This window comes from Drosophila nasuta, chromosome 2R (assembly GCF_023558535.2).
Source record: "Drosophila nasuta strain 15112-1781.00 chromosome 2R, ASM2355853v1, whole genome shotgun sequence".
Taxonomy (NCBI): Eukaryota; Metazoa; Arthropoda; class Insecta; order Diptera; family Drosophilidae; genus Drosophila; species Drosophila nasuta.
In genome coordinates, this window is record NC_083456.1 from 27,942,222 (window position 1) to 27,969,838 (window position 27,617).

The 27,617-nt window shown below is 38.6% G+C and overlaps 1 protein-coding gene and 1 long non-coding RNA gene across 3 annotated transcripts; one reads left to right on the forward strand and one right to left on the reverse strand.

The window, feature by feature from the left end:
- The first annotated feature begins 34 nt into the window (after positions 1-34).
- Positions 35-27,617, forward strand: LOC132784828 (octopamine receptor Oamb). 2 transcript variants are annotated; one of them, XM_060790700.1, is made up of 7 exons: positions 35-83; positions 1,138-1,445; positions 8,886-9,470; positions 14,559-14,850; positions 14,910-15,146; positions 17,042-17,543; positions 26,683-27,617. In XM_060790700.1, exons 4-7 carry the CDS (start codon positions 14,599-14,601, stop codon positions 27,615-27,617), a joined length of 1,926 nt encoding a protein of 641 aa, XP_060646683.1. In that variant the 5' UTR covers positions 35-83; positions 1,138-1,445; positions 8,886-9,470; positions 14,559-14,598. The 2 variants fall into 2 exon arrangements, with proteins under 2 accessions (XP_060646683.1, XP_060646684.1); XM_060790701.1 differs by lacking the exon at positions 26,683-27,617 and adding an exon at positions 23,852-26,641.
- LOC132784835 (uncharacterized) lies at positions 22,172-23,634 on the reverse strand. The gene is made up of 3 exons (XR_009632286.1): positions 23,531-23,634; positions 22,358-22,655; positions 22,172-22,303 (listed from the first exon to the last, which is right to left on the reverse strand). It is a non-coding gene; the product is annotated as an uncharacterized LOC132784835 (long non-coding RNA).

The window sequence follows — 27,617 nt, forward strand, 5'->3', positions numbered from 1 at the left end:
AAGCGACACACAGAATCGAATCGACAATCAGTTTGTGTTGAAAATGCCGCCGCGTTGGTTGTGCAACGCATCAAAACGTTAAGGTTTGGCCGCCATTTTTAAATAGTGCATAACGGTACAATTGAATACGTACGTGCGTGTGTGTTTCTTTTGTGCGTGGGTGTTTGACGTTGAGAGGCGAGGGAAACCGAAGTGAATGAAGCGCTTCGTTAGTCGCTCAACGAAGTCGTGATCGCAGCCGTGTTTCCGTTTCATTCATTCAGTTGCCGTTGAGTCCTCGTGTTGAACAAAAGTGCTAAAGGATTTCGACACCGTGTTTCGTATCCGAGTGATATTCAAGTGTGAATTTGAATATGAATAAACAGCACAGCTGATATTCAATTTTTTGTGACCACACACAATTCGGCCAATGACATTTGCAACAACAACAACAATAGCAGCTGTTGCTACGTGCTCCAGACTGTAAATATCTCGGCGAGCATTCAACAGCAAAAAAATTGAAATAAAAGAAAATAGAAAGAAATATAAACAAATGCAAATACTCGTAATTAAAATTATTTTGAGAGATTTGAGTAGTACTATATGTGGAAGTGAGTGCACTCGGATTTACTTGTTATGCCATTCACTTATGTCGAGTGTAAAATGTCTTTTATGTGATTTTATTGTTTCTCGCGTGTTGTAATTTTTGTTAGCTCATTGACTGTGTGTGTGTGTGTGTTTATGTGTTTGTTCATTTCTGCTACAATAATTTCTTTTGTTTTCAGCAATTAACATCGTTAGGAAATAATTTCATTGTTGTTTCAATGTTTTGCTCAATTTGCATAATGTCTGATAAATATATGCATAAACAAAGGCAGGGACAAAAATTCAATTCTATCGCCGGAGGCAACAATTAAATGCATAAATTAATGTAAATTAGGCAATGTTTGTACTTTTTGTGCGTGCCCAATAAATCTTTAATGTTTGCTAATAATTTCGACAGTTAACAATTATTATGCTATCGCATATTTCAATGAATCGACAATGACAGCCTAATAATTTGTGTTGTTTTTTTTTGTTGTTGCTAGCAGACAAATTAATTATAGTAGCTTAGTTGAATTGTAGCATAAGAGTAAACAAATTTATTCTATTGAGCAGTTAACTATAAAATATGAACGTGCGTGACAACAAACAGAGCGAAAGAGACAGCAGCAGAAGTATAAAAAACAAACACAAAAATTGTTAAACAAAACTGTCAAGCCGGTTACCGCCAGTAAAGTGCATCAGCAACCACAGCAACAGCAACAGCAACAACAACAACATCAACTAGCAACAGCAAGTGCAACAACAACAACAACAACAACAACGGCTTGAAAACTTGACCGAATTTTCAATCAATTTGGCGTCTCTAATCTCGCCCAGAATCGCCTTCGACTTCACGATCGCGATCGCAATGATTTATTCAGGTGAGTCTCGATTTGAGAGCAGTTAAACGCACTTTTTTTGTGCAGCTGCCAACGGCGTTTAGTTATGCAAATTGAAAAATATATATTGTATATCGAAAATACTCTATAGATGACTCTTGTTTTGGGCTTGGGATCGTTTCAGGGCTGAACTCTCAAGTGCAACTATTTTGAATGATTTTTATTGCGCTTTGCACTCGGCCGTAAATCCGCAACTTCAACTAATTACACTTTGCTTTCGGTGTCGAAAGCAATGTTAATTTTTTTGTTCTCTACCCTGTTCTCAGCTCACAACCAAAAACAGGTAGAATACTCGTAATTGTGTTACAAACGTTTTGGAATTTTTAAATGATGTAAAGTACAAAAAATCTCATACAATAAATGCGCTAATAAACGCTGACAAAGTAGATTAGATACATTTTAGAGTGTATGATTTAATGAACTCATTAAAGGGCAACATTTAGTCGTTGCTTCTTTTTTGGCTTCTTCAATGCAACGTAATTAGCAATGAGGCGGAAGGGCAATATTACAAAATGTCATTAAAGAAAGACGCGTATTGTTGTATGTGCAATATTGTGGCTTTCAAATTGGCACGTGCTCGTTTAGTAACAGATTTTGTTACACTTTTTCCAGTAGTCTAATTAACTAAAGTGCCTTTGCATCATCGCCTAAACACCATATTGCCGGACATAGCTCATTTCTCCTCCCACCAACAACAAAAAAAAAACAAGAAAATAAAAGTTTTTGTTTTCCTATCCCGCTCAATAAGCTGATATATCAGCTTTGACAGCCTCAACAACAAAGCGCGCTGACTAAGTGATAAAGTTTCAATAACATTAACTGAAAATGACACTTGAGCATTGTGCTTTGTGTTTGTCAGAGAAGTTAAGAGTTTCCAAAATGTAACAAGACTTAATAACAAGTTGAAAATCTCCAAGCCAAGCATATGTCGAACCGAAAAGTGGCGATTAAAAGCCATTACACATAGCAAAGAGTAGAGAACTTGCAGTAATGTGTGTTCCTAGAATATGCAAACTGACATTTGATGTAGATAATTGTAATTGACTGTCGAAAAGGGCTGCTCTCGCACAATAGAGAATACGAAATGTGAAAAAGGTCAGAGTGTGAAATTGCAAATGTCATTGGTGAGCATTATTAATGAATAAATGCGGCTAATGAGCATAAAAGCTTTTTCTTGTGAATGTGTGAATAATACAATACAGTTTGGTAAAAAAAAAAAAACAATTAAATGTTTAAGAGCGTCGGCGAGGACTTGATGCGGTTGAAGTGCTTGAGTTTGTCAAGTGCATGCAAATTTCGAAATAATTTCTTTGCAACAACAACAAGAACAAGAACAATAAAAAAGCAACTTTGACGACAGCCACGGCCTACGTGCATAAGGTAATGAAACCTGAGATTCTTTAGTCCACTTGAACAGCAAACAACAAAAGCTATAGCGAAAAACATTCAAATTCAAAAGTGAGAATAACCACGTGAGTGTGCGAGTGTGTGAGTGTGTGTGTGGGAATGGGAAATGGAAACTACCGACTGGGAACTTGGTAACCGGTAACTGCTGACTGGGTGGCTGCCCAAAGCTTGACTGAGAGAGTGAAAGAGAGAGTGAGAGGTGCCCCAACACTTATAAGGAAAGCAGTTGAAATCTACTTATTTATGAGGTGGTTATAAAATTGTTTTAGGTGTCTGCAGTTTGTGTGCGCTGGCATTAAACTTGGCATTAAATAACAATAACATAACAATAAAACAGCTCGAGCACGAATATACAGCCGCCTTGTTTGCCTCAAGATGCTTCAAGCGAAAGGTGTCGCCCTGAAGAGAAGGAGCAATCGATGGGGCGAGCTGAGGAGGGAGGGGAAAGAAGACTGCCTGGCAGCAGTGTGAACCCTTTCACGAATTGTGTACGCTTGTTTCAAGCGATTCGCGTTTTTCGTGCCACTTTGCAACTTTATTGCAATGTTTTGTCACCTCACGGCTCGCATGGCACACGTGTCGTATGGGCAATGTAACAGCATTTTCAGTCTGACAGCGAATGCGAAAACAAACAGAAAACAAACAATGACAAAGGCTCACCAAACTTCATTGCGCATACGACGCGTGAGCCAGGTGCCTCCAGCAACAACAGCAAAAAAAATTTACCCAGTGCCAACAAGAATTTCGGTGGCAACAAACGTAATATAAGGGCACACACACAACAGTATATTCGAATATGCGGCTTGTATTTGTCTTTGTGGCTATCTGTAGAATATCTTTCACACGTTTTTTTATGATCTGCACACACACCTAATTTGTTAGTGGATTGATGCGTTTTAATGCCCAGCGGAGAGTGCGTTGGGTATATACGCTAAGATTGGATATAAAACATGCGAACTATTATTTGAGCAAATCAGCATCAACTTTTATATCTTACTTCAAGTAATTCGCTACTCTTAAAATTAGCTATAAGGTATCTGTTTTTTTTTTGTGTTGCTAGCAAACGCATTTTTATTTATAGCTGGCAGTTTGTTAGAAACGTTTGCGTCTTGTTTAAATAGATAGACTGTCATAAAGAAGCGCGGCAGGCAAAAAAAACAACGAAAATGGCGAGCGGCTGTTAAAGTTTTGATTGCCTGTAAATAAACAGCTCATTGCAGTGTTGCGCCATAAAAAATGGTTGCCAAATGAAGCTTAAAGAGCCAAGTTTTTGGGAAAGCATTTCCAAATAAAACGAACGACCGAGAGAGACTGAGACTGAGAGAATGGCAAAGTCGTAGAGGCGGAAATGAGTTTGCAGCTCGTGGCGAGCTTAGCACTTGAAAAATCACTTAATTCATTTAAATAAGCACCAAAATGTCACAGCCAATGATGTGGAAGTCCATTTGCCCAAAGGACAACGCCAAACAGTTCGTTCGTTCGTTCGTTCGCTTTCGCTCGAGCTGCATAAGTCTAAGAGTGTCTACAAACTAATTTAAAAATCCACTTGCTAAGCATTGCCAACACATTCACATCTCTATGGCCCACCTCCACTTACCAAGCAACAACACCTATCCCATGGGCAACAACCTTGCGTTGGTTTGCTTTGGCTATTTGCTTTTTCATTTCTTGCCTTTTTATGATGATTTTGCAGTGGCAAGCAACTCTCGGGGCATTGGGAACGCAAACATTTTAGCCTCAAGTGTTTAAATATAAAACGGAAATGAGCTTTCTTCCACCCAGACAGCGCAGTTGGTTGCTTGGACTGTCATGGGACAGAGTCAGCGTCCTACTTCTTAACTTACTTCACTACTTCTACTTCGTCGTCTAACGAATGACACTCCGACTGGGATTATATGCCCGAAACGTGCCAAATGAACTGCACACACACACACTGCCTTTCTTTTTCAACTTTTTCCGCCCGACAAACGGGAGAAAAAAGAAAAGAAATATGTTAATTAATGATGGCAACTTTTTCGTGTCATGCTCCAAATTAATTGCACACCAAGGAAGTCATTTTGCATGATTCTCTTTTCGTTCAGTTTAATAATTTGTCATTTAGTTTTGTCATTGCTTTGATTGTTGTCGTTACTCGCATTCGCAGTCGCAGTCGCATTCGCATTGTCAAAGTCATCTGCCATTAAATGAAATGTAAAAGCTGTCAAACGACACGATACGACACAAAAGACAGAGAGACGGAGCGACGAAGAACGACTGACAGATAAATCAAATTCCTTTTTTGGGGGCTACCAACCACGCCTCAAGCGTTGCTCATATGTGCATTTGTTGGCTTTTAAATTGTTTTCTCGATACGATAACGAATTGCATTTGCATTTCGCATTATTATGCAAAAAACTGAAAAAAATCAAATGACATCAAAATCTCAAGTAGACGACTCCAATATACTCTACTAACTGCAGACATTTTTCACCTGCAAATTATTTTTATTTTTTATTCTATTTTATATGATTTTATTGTCAGGGTATTTGAAATCAAGTACAAAAAAAATGGAATATGCATTTGCAGTTTATGGATTTGATTTCAGTTGTTTTGTCATGTTGATTGGCAGCTCGAATTGGCAACAACTCATCAATTTGGCAATTCTCTCTGCTGTGCTGTGCTGTGCAATGTTCAGTTCTGCTCTGTGAAATTCTCTGTTTTCTGTTCAATTTCAATTTCGATTCCCCCCATTTCGCTTTCAATGTCAGCTTTCAAAAACTATTTGTTGTCGAAGCAGTTCGACTTTTCCGCTATATAGATTTATAGTTGAGTTAGCAATGACAATGACAAATCCACTTTGAATTTTGTGGGTTGTGGGTGTGTTTTTCAATATTCGAAATTAATCAATTTGCCAGCGCACTCTTTTGTCTAGTTATTGATCTGCTTTCGTTTTTCACTCTCTTCTAATGCCATTTTCAATTAGGCTAATTGTGAGTACAATTTTCATTTATATTACCTGCTAACTGTTTGAGCATTATGACTGCTTGTTTTTTTGTGGCAGCTACTCATGCGTTTCTTATGACGCCCCAAGTTTGTGACACGCCCCATTAAGAGCCAGTGTAATCGCCAGATTTAAAACATTTCTATGGGAAATGAAATTCATAATTTAAAAATGCATTTTAGAAAATGTAAAACTGCAAAAGCTTTTTAACTATTTAGTTTGGGCCACAAAATATTTGCTTTGGCCACATGAAAATAAATGCGAAATAAGAGAAAACTAAAAGCGAGGAGCAATAAAACGGCAGTAACACACAACATGAAGCATCATGAAAGGAAAACTTGCTGAAATGCAAGAGGGAGAAAGGAATGTGCGCAAACTGAAAACAAATTTGCCCAAAGCGTTTTCACAGCCAATTTTTTATGCAAAGCTAAAGACAACGCCCCACACATATACACATACATACATAAAATACATATGCATATGTCTGGTGTACAATTTTTGTATATTTTTTTTTAGTTGTTGTTTTGTTGTGCATGGTGCATAAATCCTTTTGTAGGTCTGAGGCGAAGTAGCCGTTCATTTCGCGTCAGCGCTGCTTATATCAGCATCTCAATGTGTATTTGTGTGAGTGTGTGCTTTTGGAAAAGCAATAAGCATGAAAGCCATAAAACACTCAACCACACACACACTCATAGAAAGGATAGCACACACACAGCATGCGTTTGCCAGGAAAGCGCACAACACTCGAAAGGCAAAATGCAACTTGCTTGCTGTGAATTTTTACACATACTTATTTACGCAGGCGAGAATACAATGAATGAAGCACAAAGCAACAACAAAAACAATGAAAACATCAACAACAACAACGACATCCAAGGGACAACAGATGCTCTCGTAAGGTGTGTTAGGGAAATGGGAATTGTGTCGTGCGCCCAACACTTAAGACACACTCGAGTCTAAATCTCAATCTGTTTTGCAGCCGAGTGATTTTGCCTTGTTACCACCGAACAACACACTTGACATTTTCGGCTCTTAAGCTGGACTTTGGGGCGCCATAATGGCAATATTTATGTCGTTTTATCTTATTAGAGTTTGTACATTTGAAAATTTCTTGTTTAACGGCAGCTAAAAAAACACTTGTGAACGGGAGCATATATTATACATCATATTATGTTAAATATAAATCTCCATCAAATAATTCTTGTTTATCTATGCTTTAATTTGCGTTAATGTGCCCATAAATCTTGCTTTATTGTTGCTCACACAACATTTCGCTTAGCTTCATTTGCGCATTTTCCAAGAACCCTAAAAGTATGCAATGGAAAATTCTGAAAACTACAATTGAAGTTTATTTGAAAATTTCTACCAAAAGTTGACTCATCAATAAGTAGTTGACCAGAATTTATTATTAAGCTGTATATAAATACATCATACTAAATTTGTACCTTTTATTCTATTCTCGTGCCGTGTATTTTCATGTTAAGCAGCCATAAGCCTTGAGCTGCTTTAATAAATTAGAAAATGTTTTCGGATATTCACTCTGTGTGTTGGCTTCCCTTTTACTTCTTCCTCGCTGTGGTCATTAGCTAAGCTGTCCAAAATGGAATTATTTGATGAGCCAAAGCTTCTATCTGTCGAATATTTTTGTATTATTAAAAAACAACAAACAAACAAACAAACGCAAATTGTAGGCGCGGCGCCCTTTGCGTACAGAAAAACCTTTTCAGATGCAGATTACTTTGGCTGACAGCGAAATAAGTTATTACACAAAGAATATTAGAATTTTTGTGATTTATTTGAGGAGGGCTTTGTGAGCCGGAGTAATGAGTTCATAGATTGCTATATTGCGTCACTTTTATCGGGAAAATATATGGACATAATTATTTTATATGGCAAAGTTCAGGCGAGTGTATTTAAATTGCGGTTATTAACACACTAAAGGAAAGGGTTTGACCTTTCTGACTGACTAAAATGACTCGCATTCCAGATAAGCGATACAACTGTCGTTCACTTTATGGTGCAAACAATTAAATACATTTTTCGTGTCGTTTTTACTATTTTTAAATATCATAAATTGTCGCACCGACACGCGGAACATATTTAAACATTGATTACGAACTCAACTATTGATTTTGTTCTTGTTGGTCAATATTCAATTGTGTGTAGGCTCAGGAAAGTTGAATTGAAAAAGTTTTTGGCCACAGTTTTGAGTGTATGCAGAGGGAAAATGAGAACGTTAAAAGTAATTTCCATTTTGCACAGGACAAGCTATGCATACAAATTAACAATGGAAATGCAATTTGTCATACTCGGCACTTTGACGTTTCATTTTCGTATCCTGAACACAGCAGAACACAGAAGGAAAAGGTTGCCTGACAACTTGGAAAAATTCTGCCATTTGGAAAATGACAGCGCATGAAATGAGAGAGAGAGAATGGAATGGAAACTGGATGAGTGGAAAATATTCATAAAATGGACGGATGAAAAAGTGCAACCGCATTGCGGTTGAAAAATCAAGTTAATCAACATAAATATCATTGTATTTCTCTTCGTTCGAGATTTTGAGTTATTTACGCATAAAACCCGAAAAATTAATCGCTTTATTTGCTCAATCAACAAATGAAATGTGAAAGTTGAGAGTAGAGAAGCCAAAACTTTTCTCAAGAACTGCACAGTTGCAATCAAAAGTTTCGTAATGGCAATTTATAAATATTGATTGCTGCTGCAGCTGACAAATAAACAGGTGACTTGTTGCCAGAAAAGTTATTGCAAACTTACTCGGTGCCCGGCAATTACATTTTGGATTATTGTTGTTCTTTGCACTCGCTCGCCAAACAATTTGCAATCAACTTCAATTGCACTTTAGTTGCTTGTAAATTAATGTCATAAGGATATCCATCGAGATAACCCGACAAAATCCCCAAGTCACTTGTATTTGCATGTCTTGAATCTATAGCTTATATATATTACGTATACGACTCGTTCGCAATATTTGTCTATAGCTCACAGCATTCGCTTTTCTTCTTTGTTTACAGTTTATTTGTGAAATACTAGAGCCAAGATTATACTGACACGTTTTGCGTCGTGCCAAAAAAAAAGCAAAAAGAAAATCAAAAATAAGAGAAAAGAAGAGATTTCCCCAGCTATCAGCTAGCTTGTCGTGTAAACAATCGTGTAAACATTTTGCCTGATGAGCAAGCTGCTGCTGTGAGTGCTAAGGATTTCCAGTGCAAGTGCAGTTCAAAGTGAATCGTGCCCCACATTGTTGCTGTTGTTGTTCTATATGCTTAAGCAAACAACTGAGGCAACAGCAGCAACAGCAACAGCAACAAGCAGCAGCTCACTTGCATAGAAAGAGAGAGAGACACAAACACACACAGCAAAGTAGAGCGGCACACGGATCTCTGTGTTCTGAATGGAGACGACGTGCGGGCGCCGGGGGCCACGTGATGAAGACGGAGCTACAGCTATTGGGGCATTAAAATTGGCGAGTGTTTGCCAATATCAAGCACAAGAAGAAGGACAACAACACCAACAACAACAACATGGCCATAGGGCAACAGCAACGAACTAAATGTAATTCATGGTTACAACAAACCAACAACAAACTGCTGCTACTGGTGAGTAAAAGAGAGCTATATTTCGACAGAGAGAATCTCAAATAACATCATCACTTATTAATGCCAGCAACTGCTGCAATTAACTCTAATTCAATTTAATTGCTAAATCAATATGCATACATACGTACGATGATTAAGCTGGGAAATCGTGCAACTTCTTAGCAGGATATATTAAAAGTCCAACACTTCTTGCCACAAGTTGCCAACTAGTTCATCATAAGTCAGCTCTTTTTGCTCTAAACGTGTGTATAATTAGTCCGGCTTGACGTGTTGAAAATATTGTTGGCAACATTTCCTGTTAATATTTCCGTTGCCGTTTCCGCTGTTGATGAAGGCACGCACATCCTGCCCCGCTGTTGTTGTTGCTACAAATTCACATGCCTCCTCCTGTGGGACACATTCACACACACACACACACACACACATGTCAACGGCAATTGAAATACAGTGCAGTGCAACATGTGTGGCAGCTGCTGTCGTTTTGTTGCTGGCAAAATTGTGAGTTGCACATTTCAGCAATGTATTCATTCGCATGTTGCAATCAACTTTGACATGTTGATACGTGCCCAAGACATTGATTATATTGTAACTGTCAAGGTTACAAGTTGAGGAACAGACAGGCAGGCAGGGAAGCAGGCAACACAACATTCGGCGACATGCCTATTGCATATGGCATGAATCTACATGCCACTTGTGACAAATGGCAACGAATGCACTCCACTTTTATGTGTGTGGCACGCGTGATGTGCTTGGTAAACATTACGTATACGCCACGGCATCGCGCCTCACGTCGCATGTCAGCTCGTAAAAAAGCGCATTAAAGAAACGAGTCGTCACACAAAAAGGATACCAGAAGACTCGCTAATAGTTCAACTAAGTCTTAAAGCTCTGCTTACTTTTAATTAGTTAAAGTCTGCGACTGAATTTGACATTTGATGCTAGTTTGTATATCAGGGATTTGATAGTAAAGAGAATATAATTAATTAATGAGATTGCTATAATAGCTAGACGATCCGCAACAAATCCATGCCTGAGGACGCTGAGTGATTAAGAGGCTTACATTTGCATTTCAGTTTAGAGAGTGGCACTCTCTCTCTCTCTCTCTCTCTCTCTCTCTCTCTCTCTCTCTCTCTCTCTCTCTCTCTCTCTCTATTTTTCTCTCTGTCTGTCTGTGTTTGCCACAACCACAAAAGCAGCACTGTTCGTTGTGTGGCTCAACGGATTTTGGTAGGGAATCCTCTGCTAGCCAAAGTGCCAAAGTTCAACTTGAAGTCAACAAAATTTTGTATTTTACAAGTAGTTTGCTTTTTCATTTACCATTTACCATTTTTCCATCCGCATTTTCCATTTGCCATTTACCATTTTCACCATTTTATTTCATTTCGTTGCATTTTTGTTTTCTGCAGTACGGTTATTTCTCGCGCAATTATCAACATTAAGTTAAAAGTTTCTGCGGGTTGCCAACAGCCAAATGCAGTTGCCACAAATTACCGAGCCAAAAAATTGTTCAGTCTCTGTGCGTGTGTGTGGGTGTCTGAATATGTGTGTGTGTGGTTGTTGTGTAATGCTCAACTTCCGCTCAAAATTGTTGCAAATTTTGCACTTAATTCAGCTCATTTGTGGATGTGCGCTGCATGCAGTGCTAATTGGCGCTGAGCTCTGTTTTTCGGTGGAGAAAAGTTGTGGCCGAGTAAGACACTTTTGGCTAATATTAAATATAGAGCAAATAAGCTTTTAATTCGTTAAATTATACTGATTAGGTTAAGTTGATTTAACGATTGAAAATTCAAAGTTGCTTGTTTTAATTTCATTTCTATTAATGGCATTTTCTACTCCATTTAATTGCGTTGTGCGAATGCAATGAAAGCTCTCATACCTGCGGGCAACATTCGCTTGAATGGCAACCACAATCGCAGTGTCTAATGGGAAAGTGTTTAATCCGCTTTTGGCCTTTTGTTAAGTGGCATGTCCATTAGTAATGTCAATACGAATGGAAGAGAACTGAACTGAAAATACTTTAAGTACACACACATATCTGTGGCATTGTCTGCACTAGACTTTTGCTGAGTTGCTAAGCCAATTCTTGCTCACACACATGCTAATAATAATTTCATTGAATTGATAGATTGCAGCATTTTATAATATACGTGAAATTGGAGTTTTGGCTAAAAGCTCAGTCTCAGCTCTAAGCGCACATAAATAAATGGCAAAATAAATTCAAAGTGCTTTGCTTTTATCTCGATTGAATTGAATATATGTTTATGCATATAGATTATTACACACATAAGTAAAATGAGCTGTAACATTCTGTTGAATATGAATGTACACATATTCGCATTCGCATTCACATTTTATTGAAATTTTATGCGGCACTTCAGAAAATCTCTCAATTAAATAGCCGTTTCGAAATGCATGCCACTGTTTTTTTCTTGCTTCATTTAATTCTTTTTTTCATGGCATTGTAATTAAATTTAACGCATGCCTTGCCCTGCCTACGCGCTTAATGTCGCGGCTGTTAAGCCTTCGTCAACCCTGCGTATGCGTAACGCAGCCCAAAAGGGCAAAATTGCGTATTCGCTGCGAGTTGCGAGTGGCTGGTGAAAAAAAGCTTTTTGGGATTTACACACGCGTCTCCTTTTAAATGTCAATTATTTATTATATGCGCAACAATTTAATGTTAGCAAACTTTGAACTTGTAACTTAATTTTGCCATTTTTCATTATTAGCTGTCATAAAGTTCACTTTTTACCACGCAATTTCAAATGTCAAATATCAACCAACTCTTATAGCATACTCACTTTTTGTGTTTTTAATTTTCAATGCTAGACAAAAATCTCTCCGTTTTTTTGCTTTGACTCACAGATAGCGGGTGCTCTATATATATCTCTCCCCTTGTCTTTTAAAATATTTGCATGCCCCGGTCACAAAGGCAGCTTCATATTTTTTGTCATGTGAGTAATTTATGTTGGCTTCCATACACACATACACACACAGAGACTGAGTGCGGCTGATTGCCTTTATTGTGAGACCGCGCCATATTCCCCCTCAACAACTCGCAACAATTTCTTCAGTCTTCGCAAGCAAAGTGATGAGCAAAGTATAGTAGAGTTCCTCTCGAAATATTTATACTTTAATATCTTCTTTGACACATTGCAGAGCAACTTTTTCGTCTATATATAGTATAGTACTTGCTTTTTTTTCTCAGTTATAAATGCAATTTATTCTGTCAACTTCCATAGTTGCAAAGCACACACACGCATACATAAATCCAATTATCGGTATTAACCGAAAGCAGCTTGCTCAAAATACTTGAACAAAAGTTGCTATGCAGTGGAAAACAATGCACAAAGACTTCAAGACTTTGTATGTACTATACGTAATACGTTTGGTGAAATTGTTGAGGTAGCCAACGTCACAATTCGCCTTGACAATGACTCGAAACACACAAATCGATTTCTGTGGGAAATGAATTTTTGACATTCAATATTGAACAGAAATAGCAGTTGGAATGTAATTACAGCAACAAGCGCATTACCCTCTCAGCAAATCACCAATCAGGCAGCCAGCAAGGTCCTCATTCAGTTTGTTATGAATTTCTGTGCCATGTGAACAATGCAACAAAATACAAACTACAACAGCTGCATTCAATCACAAGAGACCAACCAACTCAACTCGTTCGACATATGCATTTCTATACCTTATACTTATACCTTCTGCTTCTCCTATTGCCGATGATGATGATGAGAAACAAAAGCAGACGTGCCAAAGATTCTAACTATACTCGCTTCTATATTATAGTTGAGAGTCAAGAGTCATGGGTACTTAAACCAAATATATATTTTAATCGATTTATTGCGTGCCTTGAATATTCCATGCCCAGCAATTACCCAACCCAATAGAAGTCTCTGCTTCTTTTGGTTTTTGTTGTTTACTATATGCGTGCCTCGCCATTAAAGTCAAAAATAATTTTTAAATACTGTTCGCCACAAATATTGATTAGCGTCCAAATTGTGCGCAAAAACACTCGCTTTATGGACATTGATTGGCCGTTTTGCAATCGACCAGTGTTTATAGCTTGTTTTTGATGGCAGCGAATTGCGCTCGCTATGGCAACGCATTGGAATTCATTCATAAAATGCCATTCATAAGTGCGCTGCTACTGTGTATGCTTAATAAATATGTTCACAATGACGACAATTAATTACCACAATTAAATTGCAATGTGAATGCCAACTGAATACCAAGTGGTAAATCCGCAACTCTTTGTGCTTTCGCTCTTCGCACTTCCGCTCTGCCATGTTGCAATTGCTGAAATGTCATCGCTTCCGTTTCCGCAAGCGCTTAACTTGCAATTATTTTTCAAGCAGAATTAAACAGCATTTTTGCACGGCTTACGTGTATTCTCTTTCACTTTTGGCCTGCGGCCGTTGGCCATTCATTAAAGCTTTTTATACCCGCTACCCATAGAATAGAAGGGGATTATAACTTTGTGGGACGATATAGACATGTCCAACTGTTCGTCTGTCCATATCTAGATGTCAGAAACTATAAAAGATAGGGATATCAGGTACTATTAATCAAATGAAAATTGTTGAAGTTATTTAAAAAATAATTTAGTGAGGGAAAAACACCTACTTACTACTTTGTCTGAAAATCTGGCTGAAAATTTGAACTCTTTGGTATATTTTGAATGTATGTCGATATACCAAATAATGATTTCCTTTTATTAAAAATGACTTGCGGGTATATCACAGTCAAGCACGCTCAATTGTTTCTCACTTATTTGTTTTGATATTGTTCAGGAATCTTCAGTCGAAAAAGCAAAACAAGCAAAAGTTTTACTGGTTTTGGCTATTGTTTTGTGTGTTTGCCCGATTGTTCACCTTTTTATATACACCGACCACTTTTGCTTTTGGCCACTTTTATTTCTTGTTTGCATAAATTAATTAGGCATGCCGGCCACGCAATGTGCTCTGTGGTCTAGGCAACACAGGGCTAATTATGCATTGAGCTGGCTTTGAGTAACGCAATTTATGTGCGAGCGAGTATAATATATTCTTGATTCTTTTTGACTTTTGACTGTTGCAGGTGGTGAACACAAAGATACACCCATCACAAAAGTACCGCCATGAATGAGACAGAGTGTGAGGATCTCATTAAATCTGTGAAATGGACGGAACCGGCGAATCTGATCTCTTTGGCCATACTCGAGTTTATCAACGTACTGGTCATTGGTGGCAATTGTCTTGTCATTGCCGCCGTTTTCTGTTCAAACAAATTACGTAGTGTTACCAATTTTTTCATCGTTAACTTAGCCGTAGCCGATTTACTCGTTGGCCTCGCGGTGCTACCATTCTCGGCCACCTGGGAGGTGTTTAAGGTACGATTAACTAAGCAACAAATTCCCAAATGTTTACTGATTTTCTATATTTTATTTAGGTTTGGATATTTGGCGATGTCTGGTGCCGCATTTGGTTGGCTGTGGATGTCTGGATGTGCACGGCTTCGATATTGAATCTATGTGCCATATCGTTGGATCGCTACGTTGCAGTCACGCGACCCGTCACCTATCCAAGCATTATGTCAACGAAGAAGGCCAAGTCTTTAATCGCCGGTATTTGGGTACTCTCATTTGTTATATGCTTTCCACCTTTGGTGGGCTGGAAGGATCAAAAGGTAAGTCCACGAAAAAACAACACACCCACACGCGGCGGTATTTACAATAAATTAAACTGCTTTAACAATTTTTCGCTGCTACCGGAGTTGAAATTGAAAATGCGAAAACTGTTTTTGGCATGCAACCTCAGGCGAAAAACGAAAACCTCAGGCCGACCTCAGTTTGGACAGCAGCAAAGTTCTCAATAAGACTGTCATTGACACCATTACACACAAGTTAAAGTTCTCTTCAAAAAAAGCAAAGCCACAATGTGGAAAGGCTGGCTGCAATTTGGCTTATTTGTGCCAACATGTTTCGCTTCTCCCCAAACCCCGAAACCTTTCTCACTTTGTGACTTTATGTCGGCAAGCTTGTCGTTTGTTTTTGCTGTGTTGTCTGACAGTCTGACTATTTGTTTTTGTTGTTGATGTTGTTGTTGATGTTGTTGTTGTCATTTTTGGCGCACATGCATAAAAATACTTACGTAATGACAATGATAATAATGTGCTACACATGCGACGACATGACAACAAGACCCCAGACAGACAGACAGACTGGTTGGCATCATTCATGTTTCGTTGGGTAATCAGATCAGCAACTGCTGATAGCGCAACTAACTGGGCCAACGAAATACGACTTCCTTCAACACTTTATGTGTCTTTTGTTTTTGTTGTGCCTTAAGGCCAAGCAATAACAAATTCACTGGCCATATTGTTTCAACTTTGTGGCTAATGGAGACATTCAGAGTTGGTCAGCACACAGACACACTCTCGTATCTTACACACACATAAATCTCTCATAGCTAGCGGGGCCATCACTGATTCAACTTCTGTCTCTGCCACACACACACACATCTCGTTTGCTTTAATCTTAATGGCCTAGCCTGGCCATCGAAATCATTCAGTGAGCTGGCAACTTTACTCAGCAACTTCACTGAAATGCTATTCATACTGCATCTGTTGAATGCATTCGGTTCTGCAATTGCTTCACATTTCAGTGCTGACTTTATGAGCTTCATTTCTCAACTCGCAGCTCAGAATTATATGTGTGCAATGCTGCTGGGTATCGATTATTAATATGATACGGCCGTGTGCCATTGTTGGCAGCTGCTCGGCCAATGTAACAGCTCCCTTTCCATTCTCCTTCTCCAACATCTTCGCTCATCTTTCACTCATTCAATTTCGAGTCAGGTGTATGTGCTTCTGGCTTGTCTGCATATGACAGAGCATCTTGTGTGTGTGCGTGTAATTTTACCCTCACTCTCAGATGTCCCCCATGGCTTTAAACTGTTCAACTGCCACAAAGAGAGAGGGTGGCTTTTATTAATACGTTCTTCACTTTATTATGCTCGCATATCCATAAACCGTATGAAACGACGGTATCAAAGAAAGGTGTGCTAATCTATGTCGCCAGCAGAACGAAGAAGCATTTGTGCTGCGTCAGCTGTGTGAGTTCAAAGATTATGCCAAATCAATAGAAAGAAATTGCCGCGCATTCATATATTATGCGGCAACGTTTAAACTATTAGGTTAGGGTGTTTTTATAGTCGAGTTACGCGCATAAGCATCAAAAGCGTCTTCAGTTCGTGCTCCCAAAAAAGTATGCTACACCTTTTTTGGCATCATCATATTTATGCACAACACGTCGCCGAATATCTTGTGCAAAATAAACCGCTTTAAGTTGCATTTTTATTGGCTTATTGTGAGCAATGTGTGAGCTGGAAATTTCTACTTTTTTCTCATTTTTTTTTTTGTGGTGTGCTCGCATCTAGAATTTCAATGTGGTTGCGATGACAAAGCTTTTAATATAATATATAACCCCGTCAAGTGTCATATATACATTTTATTTTGTTATTTCATATTCCATTTCCCTAACTCAAATTTCGTTTTCTTCGTTCTTCGTTCATCGTTCGCAGGCCATGGTACAACCGACCTACACACGGGGAAATTATACGCTTTACTATGCCACCACAATGTCAAGCACACAGGATGAGCAACTAGATATAGATAGCAATATTATTAAGCATAAAGAGGCCGCAGCCTCTTTGATAACTGCGAAAGGCAATGGCAATGCCTACGATCCATATGATCGCAACTTTGCGCCAATCGATGGCTCAGCTGAGATTCATATATCAACCATTACAACAACAGCATCAACTACGAGTACAACAACAACTTCACCTGTTACTGAAATGGATTATGATCTTATAAGTGCGCCACCAGTGCAAAATGTGCCACAACCGGCAACAAGTTGTCCCTGGAAATGTGAGCTAACCAATGATCGAGGCTACGTACTCTATTCGGCTCTCGGTTCCTTCTATATACCGATGTTCGTGATGCTCTTTTTCTACTGGCGCATCTATCGAGCCGCTGTGCGTACGACGAGAGCGATTAATCAAGGCTTCAAGACGACCAAGGGTGAGTACAGTGATGTTTGGCAGTTATTGAACACCATCTCCAATACACACACACATATTATTGGACACATATTTTTTCTCATTCAGCAACTTGTGCGTAGCTAAAAGTTTTTGTCCCTTCAATATATATATTTTATACTAATTCTCATTCAATTCAATTCAATTCAATTTGATTCAAACTTTGATTCGATTTGATAATTTTTAGCGTAAGTTGTGTAATCCACGTAGCGTATGTAGTTCGTTTCAAGTACAATTTTATCCAAAATTTATATATAATATCGACTGCTCAAACAATTTTCAAACTCTAAACGTGTAGAATATATTTGTGTGGCGTCCTCTTGATCCTGTTTTTTGGTTTAACACACACTACAAAATCAACGAACCAGAACGAAAGTGTAAACACAAAAAAATAAAAATAATATTAAACATTATACATAACATAAACTCGTGTCATTGTCTCTTAACTCCTGGTTAAATACTTGTGCAACGATATATCAAAATTGGCAGCTAAATAAATCATCTCGTTGTCTTTTGTGTGTAATTGTCCTGTGTCAGCAAAAATTTTGAAAATCGACTTAATACTCAATTGGTACGAAAAACATTTATAAATAACCATATACACACTTTATTTGTCGGCATTTTGTTTTTGTGTTTTTTGCACTCGGTACATCATTAATAAAAATAAATAACAAAAATGAAAACAAATTATATAAATATCTATATAAATAGTTGCCCCAAAATAATAGTCCCCTAAGTGAAACCAACTGTTAATACAAACAAATTATTCGTTAACTATTAAGAACAAAAGTAAATAACTTTAACAATTCTGATGTATGTTTAAAGCAAAGAAAAAATACACACAAATTCCTTGTAACTAAATTCCAACCATAAAATTAAATTTAATACAAAATAAATGCATACTTGTAGCTTCTACCATAGTTTAATAGCCTAGTCTCTACCCATGTAAGTAAACATTATAGTATAAATATTCTGCATACACGTACGAAACTTTAAAATTACCTTTAATCGAAAATTGTCAATAATTTAAGTAAACTTTTTTCAACACACATTTTACACCTGCTCCACCTGAGTTTAAGCCAAATTGTATTTGGATTCAGTTAACACACAAATGACACACTTTGTATGCTTATAATTTGAAATTCCCTTTAAGCCTAGCCCCAAAACGTTTTAGTCAGCTCTTCTTTTCCTCCAATCCCACAAACAGAATTTCTTATATGTATATTTTCCTAATACCCTTACAGTATTAGGGGAAGTTTACTTTGTGTGTAGTCCAAACAAATAATAACTATGTAAATATTTAATTTTGATTCTGCTTCTCTATTATCTATTCGACTATAGTTTGAGTAAAAGTTCAACGCTGAGTTGTGGAGAAATTAAGCACTGAATAAATAAAGTATAACAAGTGTATTTCATATTCTGACAAGTCAGTAAGAAAGTATTACCATATGTAGATGTACAATCCATATAATGAGCATTGTTTTTCATGCAATACTGAGTAAATTCCATGAGCACAACGGCGGAGGACATCAAACAAATCGGCTTAGGCAAAAAGGCAGCGTAAATGAAATGAACAAACTTCAGCCATTAGGGCAGAAAAATCTACTGAGAAGAGATGAGCGTGTGCGTTTGAATCTCTATTTAACTAGATTTTTTTGTGCTTCGCCTTTGTTGGCCAAAAGGAAATACATTTTATTTGAAGTCGTATTTAAAAGGACAAATTAAATTGTTATTAAATTTATACGTATGTTACCAACATGTCTCACATGTGTTTGGCTCATTAGTTGCGCAATATTTTGCCAATACTGCAGTGCGCACTTTGTTCCGGCTGATCAGCTCATTGAGCACAGTTCTAGTTGAGTTTTTAATCTCATCGACTTAGGGGTCTAGGTAGACCGTCCAAAGTGTTGCCAAGCCAAGCGCACGCATTGGCTTTAATCAAAACCAAAGCCAAAGCCATAACCAAAGCCAAAACCAAAACTGAAACCATAATCAAAAGCAACAACAAGGCCAACTCACTCACTCACTTCCCCAGTCGCCGACTGGCTAACTGACTAGCTGACTAAATGACGGGTTATATAATAAAAATCAATAGCCACGTTTCGTGCACACAACGCCAACGCTCCATTCGTAAGAGTCAATGCTCCTGCTAATTGCGTTGGCCCCGCCCACAAGTCACCACCGCAGTCACATCAGCCAGTTCCCCAAAAATAAAACAGTCCAGTCAAAAGTGCCTACAATTTGCCACAAGCCTAATGACAGTTTAATAGACAACACCAAAAAAACATAACATATAATTTTCATTACCGCCCAACCAAATAGAAATTGCTGACTTCAGTTTAGCGAAAGGCGTTACTAATTTGGTTAGACTAAGGATTTATCTTTTTTTCAGAATGTATTTTTTCATGTTTATTGTTATTATGTTAAACTAAAAAATTTAATTAGTCGTACAGTTTTTCTATTTAAGAGGGGAAAAGATGTGTGGCAAATATCTATAAATATAAAATAATATAGCCGCATGTTAGTATATCGTAAAAGTAAGAAAGCCAGAATCAAGTTTAGTCGATTGTGAGATACCAACTACCTATTTTTAATAAAAGCAGGGCATAACTGCAAAAGCTATAAAGAAACTAAAGTATACCGATGGATACATGTATTTGGTATATTGATATACTACTACAAAACTTCTTGAATAACTTCCAAGTCTTTTATCAAAAAGAATACTTCTGTTTGTTATACTTATAATTATAATACCATTCTATCCTATGCATAGCAGGTATAAAAAGTTTAATAGGCTCTTAAGTCTTTGAATTCTTGATTCTCAAACAGATTGCCAGAAGGACAGACGAATAGACCCATAGCTTCTTGACTGTTGTTGACTACTGTCTAAGTAGCGTGTATTATATTTGCTGATTTCACTCAGAAACTTTAATGCGTATTATGCAATTTAATGCCTTTTGTTTGAACTGAAACTTGTGCTAATTGTGCACGTCATAAATGTGAGCTTCTACGACGTTAGTGATGACGACAACACATATTGTTTTATTTGCGTTGTTTTAGAGGTGTTGTTGCTGTTGTTGTTGCTGTTTCTGCTGTTGATGTTATGTTGATTTGTTTTGCAGTTGGCGTGTCCTTAGTCGACGCTATTTTGTAGACAAAGCCCAGATTTTACGGAATAGTCGCCTCGCAGCACATCAGTAGCGACAGCCTTGAAGCTACAACTACAAATACAACTACATCACATACGCACGCTAAGGCACGCCCACGCACACACACACACACACAGGCGTCGCTGAGCTTGTTATAGTTTTTGTGTGCGGGCCACTTGCCGTGCGTGTCTTCTATTCTTTCGCTTGCCACGTTTCTCGCTAGTTTTTATGCACAAATACAAACGCAAATGCTGAGAAAAAAAAAGAAAACGAAAGTCTAAAAACATTTCGTGACACAATGCGGAGGCGTATGGCAGGTCGTTGTTGTTGTTGTTGTTTGCAGCTACTGTTCGGGTTGTTTTCCTATATGACCCACACGCTCCTTAGTGGCTTTTGAAGGTAATCAAGTTTCAAGTTCAAAAACTAGCTGAGGTTCATGGCATAGTCGAGACTATTAAAATGTACGCAGAAGCGTCAAACCAAGCCAGAGACCCCCAAGCTTGAGCGTCGAGCGTCGAGCACTTGAGCCTGTTATTGTTGCGCCAGTTGCACATGAGCCGAGAGGGCTTTCAAAATTTCAATTTCAAAAGATATGACCCTGGCCCTGTGTCAACAACAACAACTAGAAGAACAAAACTGTTCTGGCAGCCGTGGCAACTTTCACGCCTGCCTGTCTCAGCTTTCGCCTTGACTTTCACTCCGACTCTTTCTCTCTCTCTCTCTCTCTCTCTCTCTCTCTCTCTCACGCCCATTAACTAGAGCCGCTTCCAGGTCCCTTTAGCATCAAGTGCCATTCAAAGGTCAAATGCAGTCGGATGTCGGGTTACATAGGCTGCTTTATAATGTGTAGATTGTGTTGTTAATTCACACACACACACACAAGCACGCACAACTGAAAAAAAAACAACGACATTAAATTGACTAATTAAACATTTAATGAAGTGAATATAAACACACTAATTAAAAGGAAATACAATAGACAAACAATTGGCAATATAATTAAATATACAAATATAACGATGCAATATTCATTAAATATTGCCACAAAAGCGCACAATTCTTGAAACAATTTGTGCACTGACATTATCAATGAAATCGTACATTATTTATACCTTGAACAAAGTATTTATTTTTTTTTATTGCCCGTGTTATTATTTACTTTCCCGTTATGGGTGGGTGTTTGATCATCAATTTGCATATGCGATTGCGATTTCGATTCCGACGACGACTGTGACTGCGAGTGGGAAAGTAAAAACATTTCAATTTGTCAACAGCTTAGATTGGAAAACAGTTTGCTCCGTTTGTTTGCCAGTTTGTTTGTTTTCACTGCGGAAACCCACGCGAATTTTTCTTACGTTTATTTAACTCGCTGGCGAAAGCGTTGCCCACATAATGCCCAAGGCCTTTTGAAAGAGAGCAAAAGAGAGTTTTGTCCCGCCACACAAAGTAAAGCAAATATGTATAAAAATAGTTTTTATGCGCACATTAATAGGGCAAAATTTGTTTTTGTTTGGCATTTTGAAAACTCTTTCAAATGGAATATTGCTGGCATTAACATGGATTGTTTCCTTTTGCTTCTGATATGGCAACTATACTTTATACATAAATCAAAAACATGTCTTTTGTATTTGCATTTTTTCATACATACTTTTATGGGTTCGTTTCCTGTGTGTTTTTATGCAAATGGACTTTTTTCATATTTTTCTTCTTTTTGATATTTATGTAATTTGCTTTCTACCAATTTTGTAGTACAAGGTGGTCACACAGCATATTTCCATATTGAACATTCGGGTTTTTGGCCCCTGAAAGCAAATCATATCTGATACGGGAAACTTTTGTCTGTAAATTTTATTCGTATGTGGATATTTCCGACATGCCAAATATGGTTCGTACCATCGTCTATCAGTTGAAATTAATTAAATTCCATTATGCAAATTGCGGTCTGGCTGTGTTGGACATTTCAATTATTTAATAGGAACACTGATTGATACACGACACCACAGGACGTTGATTAATAAATTTTACGTTTGCTTTTTTTTGGGTTGCAAATATTTATAGAAATTCCACTCGAATTATTATTTGTATTATTTGAAAATTAAGTAAACATTTTATTTTTTTTTGTGTGTAATCCTTACATCGAATGCATGTCATGTCTCGAAACTTGTATAATTTTAAATCCGATTAAATGCAGAATAGTTACTGGCAACAGTAAAACAAAATCCAAATGCAAATAAAATCCTTGTTAAGTTTATCTATCACAAACACTTGTCATATAAACAAATTGTAAAAACAAATAAACTTCAATTATAACACAAATTGATGCTGCCAGAAATGAAAACTCCAACAATAAATATGTATAAGATAAAGTCCCGAAAAACTTGAAACAAAACTTTTTGACGACAATAAAGTTTTTAGATTTTGTAAATTCTAAAATTTATATATAAATTGTAATTGAAATATTATTTTAATACCTTAAATCTATTTAAGCATAATTGGAATGCAGATGCCTTGTCCTTCCCCAAAATAATTTAATAAATTTAAAATTTTTGCAGGAGCATGTTCTCTATTCAAATTTCTTAACAATTCCTCGCTCACATACACACTCTTTTTTAATAAATATCTCTTACAACGAGTTCAACGACTTTTTTAACGACTTTGTTGAGCATGCCCTAAAAAGTATGCTACATAAATTTGTATGGCATTGAATGAAGAATGAGAATTGAGAACATGACTTTTTTATTGTCCATTTCTTTATTATCATAACTATATTAAGTACTTATTCGTAGTGTGCAGATTTAATATAAATACATAACATACTTACTTATAAATATGCAAATGTTTTTTCCAACAAATATCTCAATGTTAACGTAGTTAGATTCCTGCCTTCTACATATATTAACGTGTTTCACCAAATATTTTACAACTACAAGCTAAAATTACAATAATTCATTTGTCTTTAACCAAAACAAAAAAAAGGAACAATCACAATCCACACCAAAGTTCATGTATAATACAACAACTGAATGTTAATCAATGTTCACAACCACCAACAATTACAAACAATTTTTGTACTGAGTTCCATTTCGACTTCCCGAACAAAACAAACAAAACAAAACAAAAAAAAACACTCGACTTATTGCAGGCAGTCCACGCGAGTCGGGGGGCAATAATCGTGACGAGGACTCGCAACTAATCCTGCGCATCCATCGCGGTCGTCCTTGCGGCACACCACAGCGCACTCCACTCTCAGCCCACTCCATGTCCTCGACTCTGAGCGTGAACAGCAACGGAGCAGCTGGCGCCGCACTCAACAACGAGGATCAACAGACTGCCTCACAGCTGAGCACGCCGAAGCGTGCCACCTCGATGCGTGTGAATCGCCAGCGTCACGAGAAGGTGGCCATCAAAGTGTCGTTTCCCTCCTCCGAGAACATGTTGGAGTCACCGCGCCTAGGAGGTTCTCAGGCTCCTCCGCCCTCGCCTCATTATGCCGTAGTCAGCGCTAAAGGCGGCGCTAATGCGTTGTCCAATGGACGTCGCGCCTCCTTCAAGAGCAGTCTCTTCGACATAGGCGAAACCACCTTTAATCTAGATGCTGGCAATCGAGCCACGGATCTGGAGCGCGGTAACTCGGCCTCAACAGCGGCGGCCAAGAAACGTGCGGGGAAACGCAGCGCCAAAATCCAGGTGAAACGCTTTCGCATGGAAACGAAAGCAGCCAAGACATTGGCCATCATTGTGGGAGGTTTCATAGTGTGTTGGCTGCCATTTTTCACCATGTATTTGATACGCGCATTCTGCGACCATTGCATTCAACCGACGGTATTCTCAGTGCTCTTCTGGCTGGGCTACTGCAACTCGGCCATCAATCCGATGATCTATGCGCTGTTCTCGCATGAGTTTCGCATTGCATTCAAGCGCATCGTGTGCCGTTGTGTTTGCACTCGCAGCGGTTTCCGGGCATCGGAGAATTTCCAGATGATTGCAGCGCGTGCATTGATGGCACCGGCAACATTCCATAAAACGATTTCGGGTTGTTCCGATGATGGCGATGGTGTTGATTTCAGCTGACTAATCGGCAGCTATGAGACGTCGAGTCCGTTGCAGCGCACCGCATCGTTGCCACAGGAAGCGACCACCATCGATATCGATTCCAGCGGCAGCACGAAACGTATACGACGTGGTGGCTTCTGCAAGGGCCGTGTGCTCTAAGGAGAGGCAGAGAATAAAGAGCAGTAACAACTACATCTACTTATGTACATCTGACATGAGCCAATTTATTTCGCTTTTGTACTTTTGTAACCGCCGCCAGCAGCCCATTGACATTGACATTGACAGTATTCGCATTCGAACGACATTGTAACTTAATGGCAATAATTTTCGTGTATTTACCTAGGCCTAAGGCATATTAAGTATAAGTTAAAATGGGAACTTACACTCACGTTGAACAAACACACTGTGAGATAAGTACATACTTACTTAGCATTAACTTAAATCTAACTTATATTATATGTATGTATGTATGTCTGTATACTAAGTACCTATGTTAAGCAGATCTATTGTTCCCTTTTGTTGTCAGCTAAATGTGTGCATCAGTTCAGTTATTACTATATACTATACGCGATATACTATATATATTTATGTATTATATACTTGTATTTAATGAATATATTTATGTGTAAATCAGCCGATAATATTGGTTAAGTCAAATAGCATTTTCAATAAAAATTAAATGCAGAAAACCAAACAACAAACACCAAGAACAAACAAAACACACACATGACATCGAAAACATACAAACAAAAAATATATATTAAACGAACGCCAACAAAAGTAAAGGTAATTTATAATACAAATTGATGAGCTCTGAAAGGTCAGTTAACAAAGTTTATTACAAGCATTTTAAAGAGTGTTTTAATAGAACCGAAAAAGCAATGAAGTTGAGGTTCAGCCAAGCATTTTAATTGAAATGCGTTCAATTTAAGCACTCTGCCATTGCCAAACTAATATTGATTCGTTTGTTCGACAACTTAATACTTAATTGCATTGCACTCGAAGACAGTAAACTGACTTTGGCAATGGCACGAAATGCTTTATTCTTTTACATTCTCAACCACTCGCTTGACGACTGGCAAATCAATTACTTTGATCGCATTTGGACAGTGAACAACTATTTCGTGTACATCAAAAAGTCAAAAGCAGACCGCATAGTTCGCATTTCACATTAAAGTGGCCGGCAGGTCAAATATATATTTATTGTTGTAGGTTCAATACATAGGTCAGAGAACTTGCTTTGCTATGTTGCAGACAGAGGCCATTAATAATGGATACGACGACTGTGAGCGACAACAACAACAACAACAATCAGAATGACAAGGCATTATTGTGCTGATTATTCATTACATTCACGCGGCATGTAATGAAAATTTATACAGCTGTTAAACGTGCGTATGAGTAATAAATGCAAAACGGGCAGCAGCCAAGTCCGTCACGAGAGGCAGCAAGAAACAGAGTTCTATGTGTGTGTGTGTGTGCGAAATTATGCAAATGTATGTGTATTAATGAAATAAAGTTCGCTTTGAAGGCAGCTTAAACACGCCTAAGACGAGCAGCAACAGCAGGACGACATTGTTGCCGGCTCGAATGAGAAAAAGAAAGAGAGAGAGGCAGAGGCAGACATTGAGTGCTTGTCGCGTTTATGCCAAAGACATTTGCATAATTACGCGTTTAATTTACTAAAGTGCAGCCCAGTTTGTTCTGGCCTGGCACGAACAACAGGCAGTCAGTTGTCGTAGTCAGTTAGTAGGCAACAAAATCGCGTGCGTGTTGCGCACTGTTGTGCACTAGGGCGTATGAGTGATATTCAATAAGAGAAAAGGAGAAAGAGAGCTACAGGAAACAGAATTGTAAATTTGTTTGCAATGCCAACTAATGCTTAATCCGATTTTCTTTCCTCCCCCTTCCCTCGCACAGGCTCCAAAGGCATTGGCTCACGCTTCGAGGAGCAACGCTTGACGCTGCGCATACATCGTGGACGTGGCTCCAATCAACAGGACTCGATGCACAGCAACGGCAGCACCCAAAGCACAACCACAACTCTGGGCACCCCATCGCCTGAGCGTCTGAGTAAATACGCAACACGACGACTGCATCATCAGCATGACAAGATCAAGATCTCAGTCTCGTATCCATCCAGCGAGAACATCAATGAGCTGGCACAATCGGAGACATCCTCGCACGAACGTCGCCCCTCGAGCAATGCGCTCTTCTCGGTGCACTACAACGGTTCGCATGGCCGCGAATCAACCGAGTCACAGCTCTACAGGCAGCAGCATCACGGGGGCAGCACCTGTTACTTGCAGGTAAGCAAAGCGCTGCCCGAGCTGGGACGACGTCAGAGCAACACGAGTGAAGCGGGCGGCGTTGGCGGACATCCACGTTCGGCGAACAAAAAGATGGGAAGACGCAATATTAAGGCGCAGGTGAAACGCTTTCGCATGGAAACGAAGGCAGCCAAGACGTTGGCCATCATCGTGGGCATGTTCATCTTCTGCTGGTGTCCGTTCTTCACGATCTACATCATTCGACCCTTTTGCCAGGATTGCGTGGATCCGCTGCTCTTCTCTGTGCTATTCTGGTTGGGCTACTGCAATTCGGCTGTGAATCCGATGATCTATGCGCTGTTCTCCAAAGACTTTCGCTTCGCCTTCAAGCGCATCATTTGCCGTTGCTTCTGCTCGCGTCAGAGTGTCTCCCTTAAGAGTTCACGTCGTGGCTCGGATATGTCGGCCATTCGGATACAAGGACGTACGCCCAGTATTACGCCAAGTGCGGCGGCGCATAGTTTTGGCGATGAGAGCGAACTGCATCATTCACAGCACTCGGAGCTGGGCAATGAGGCCAGATGA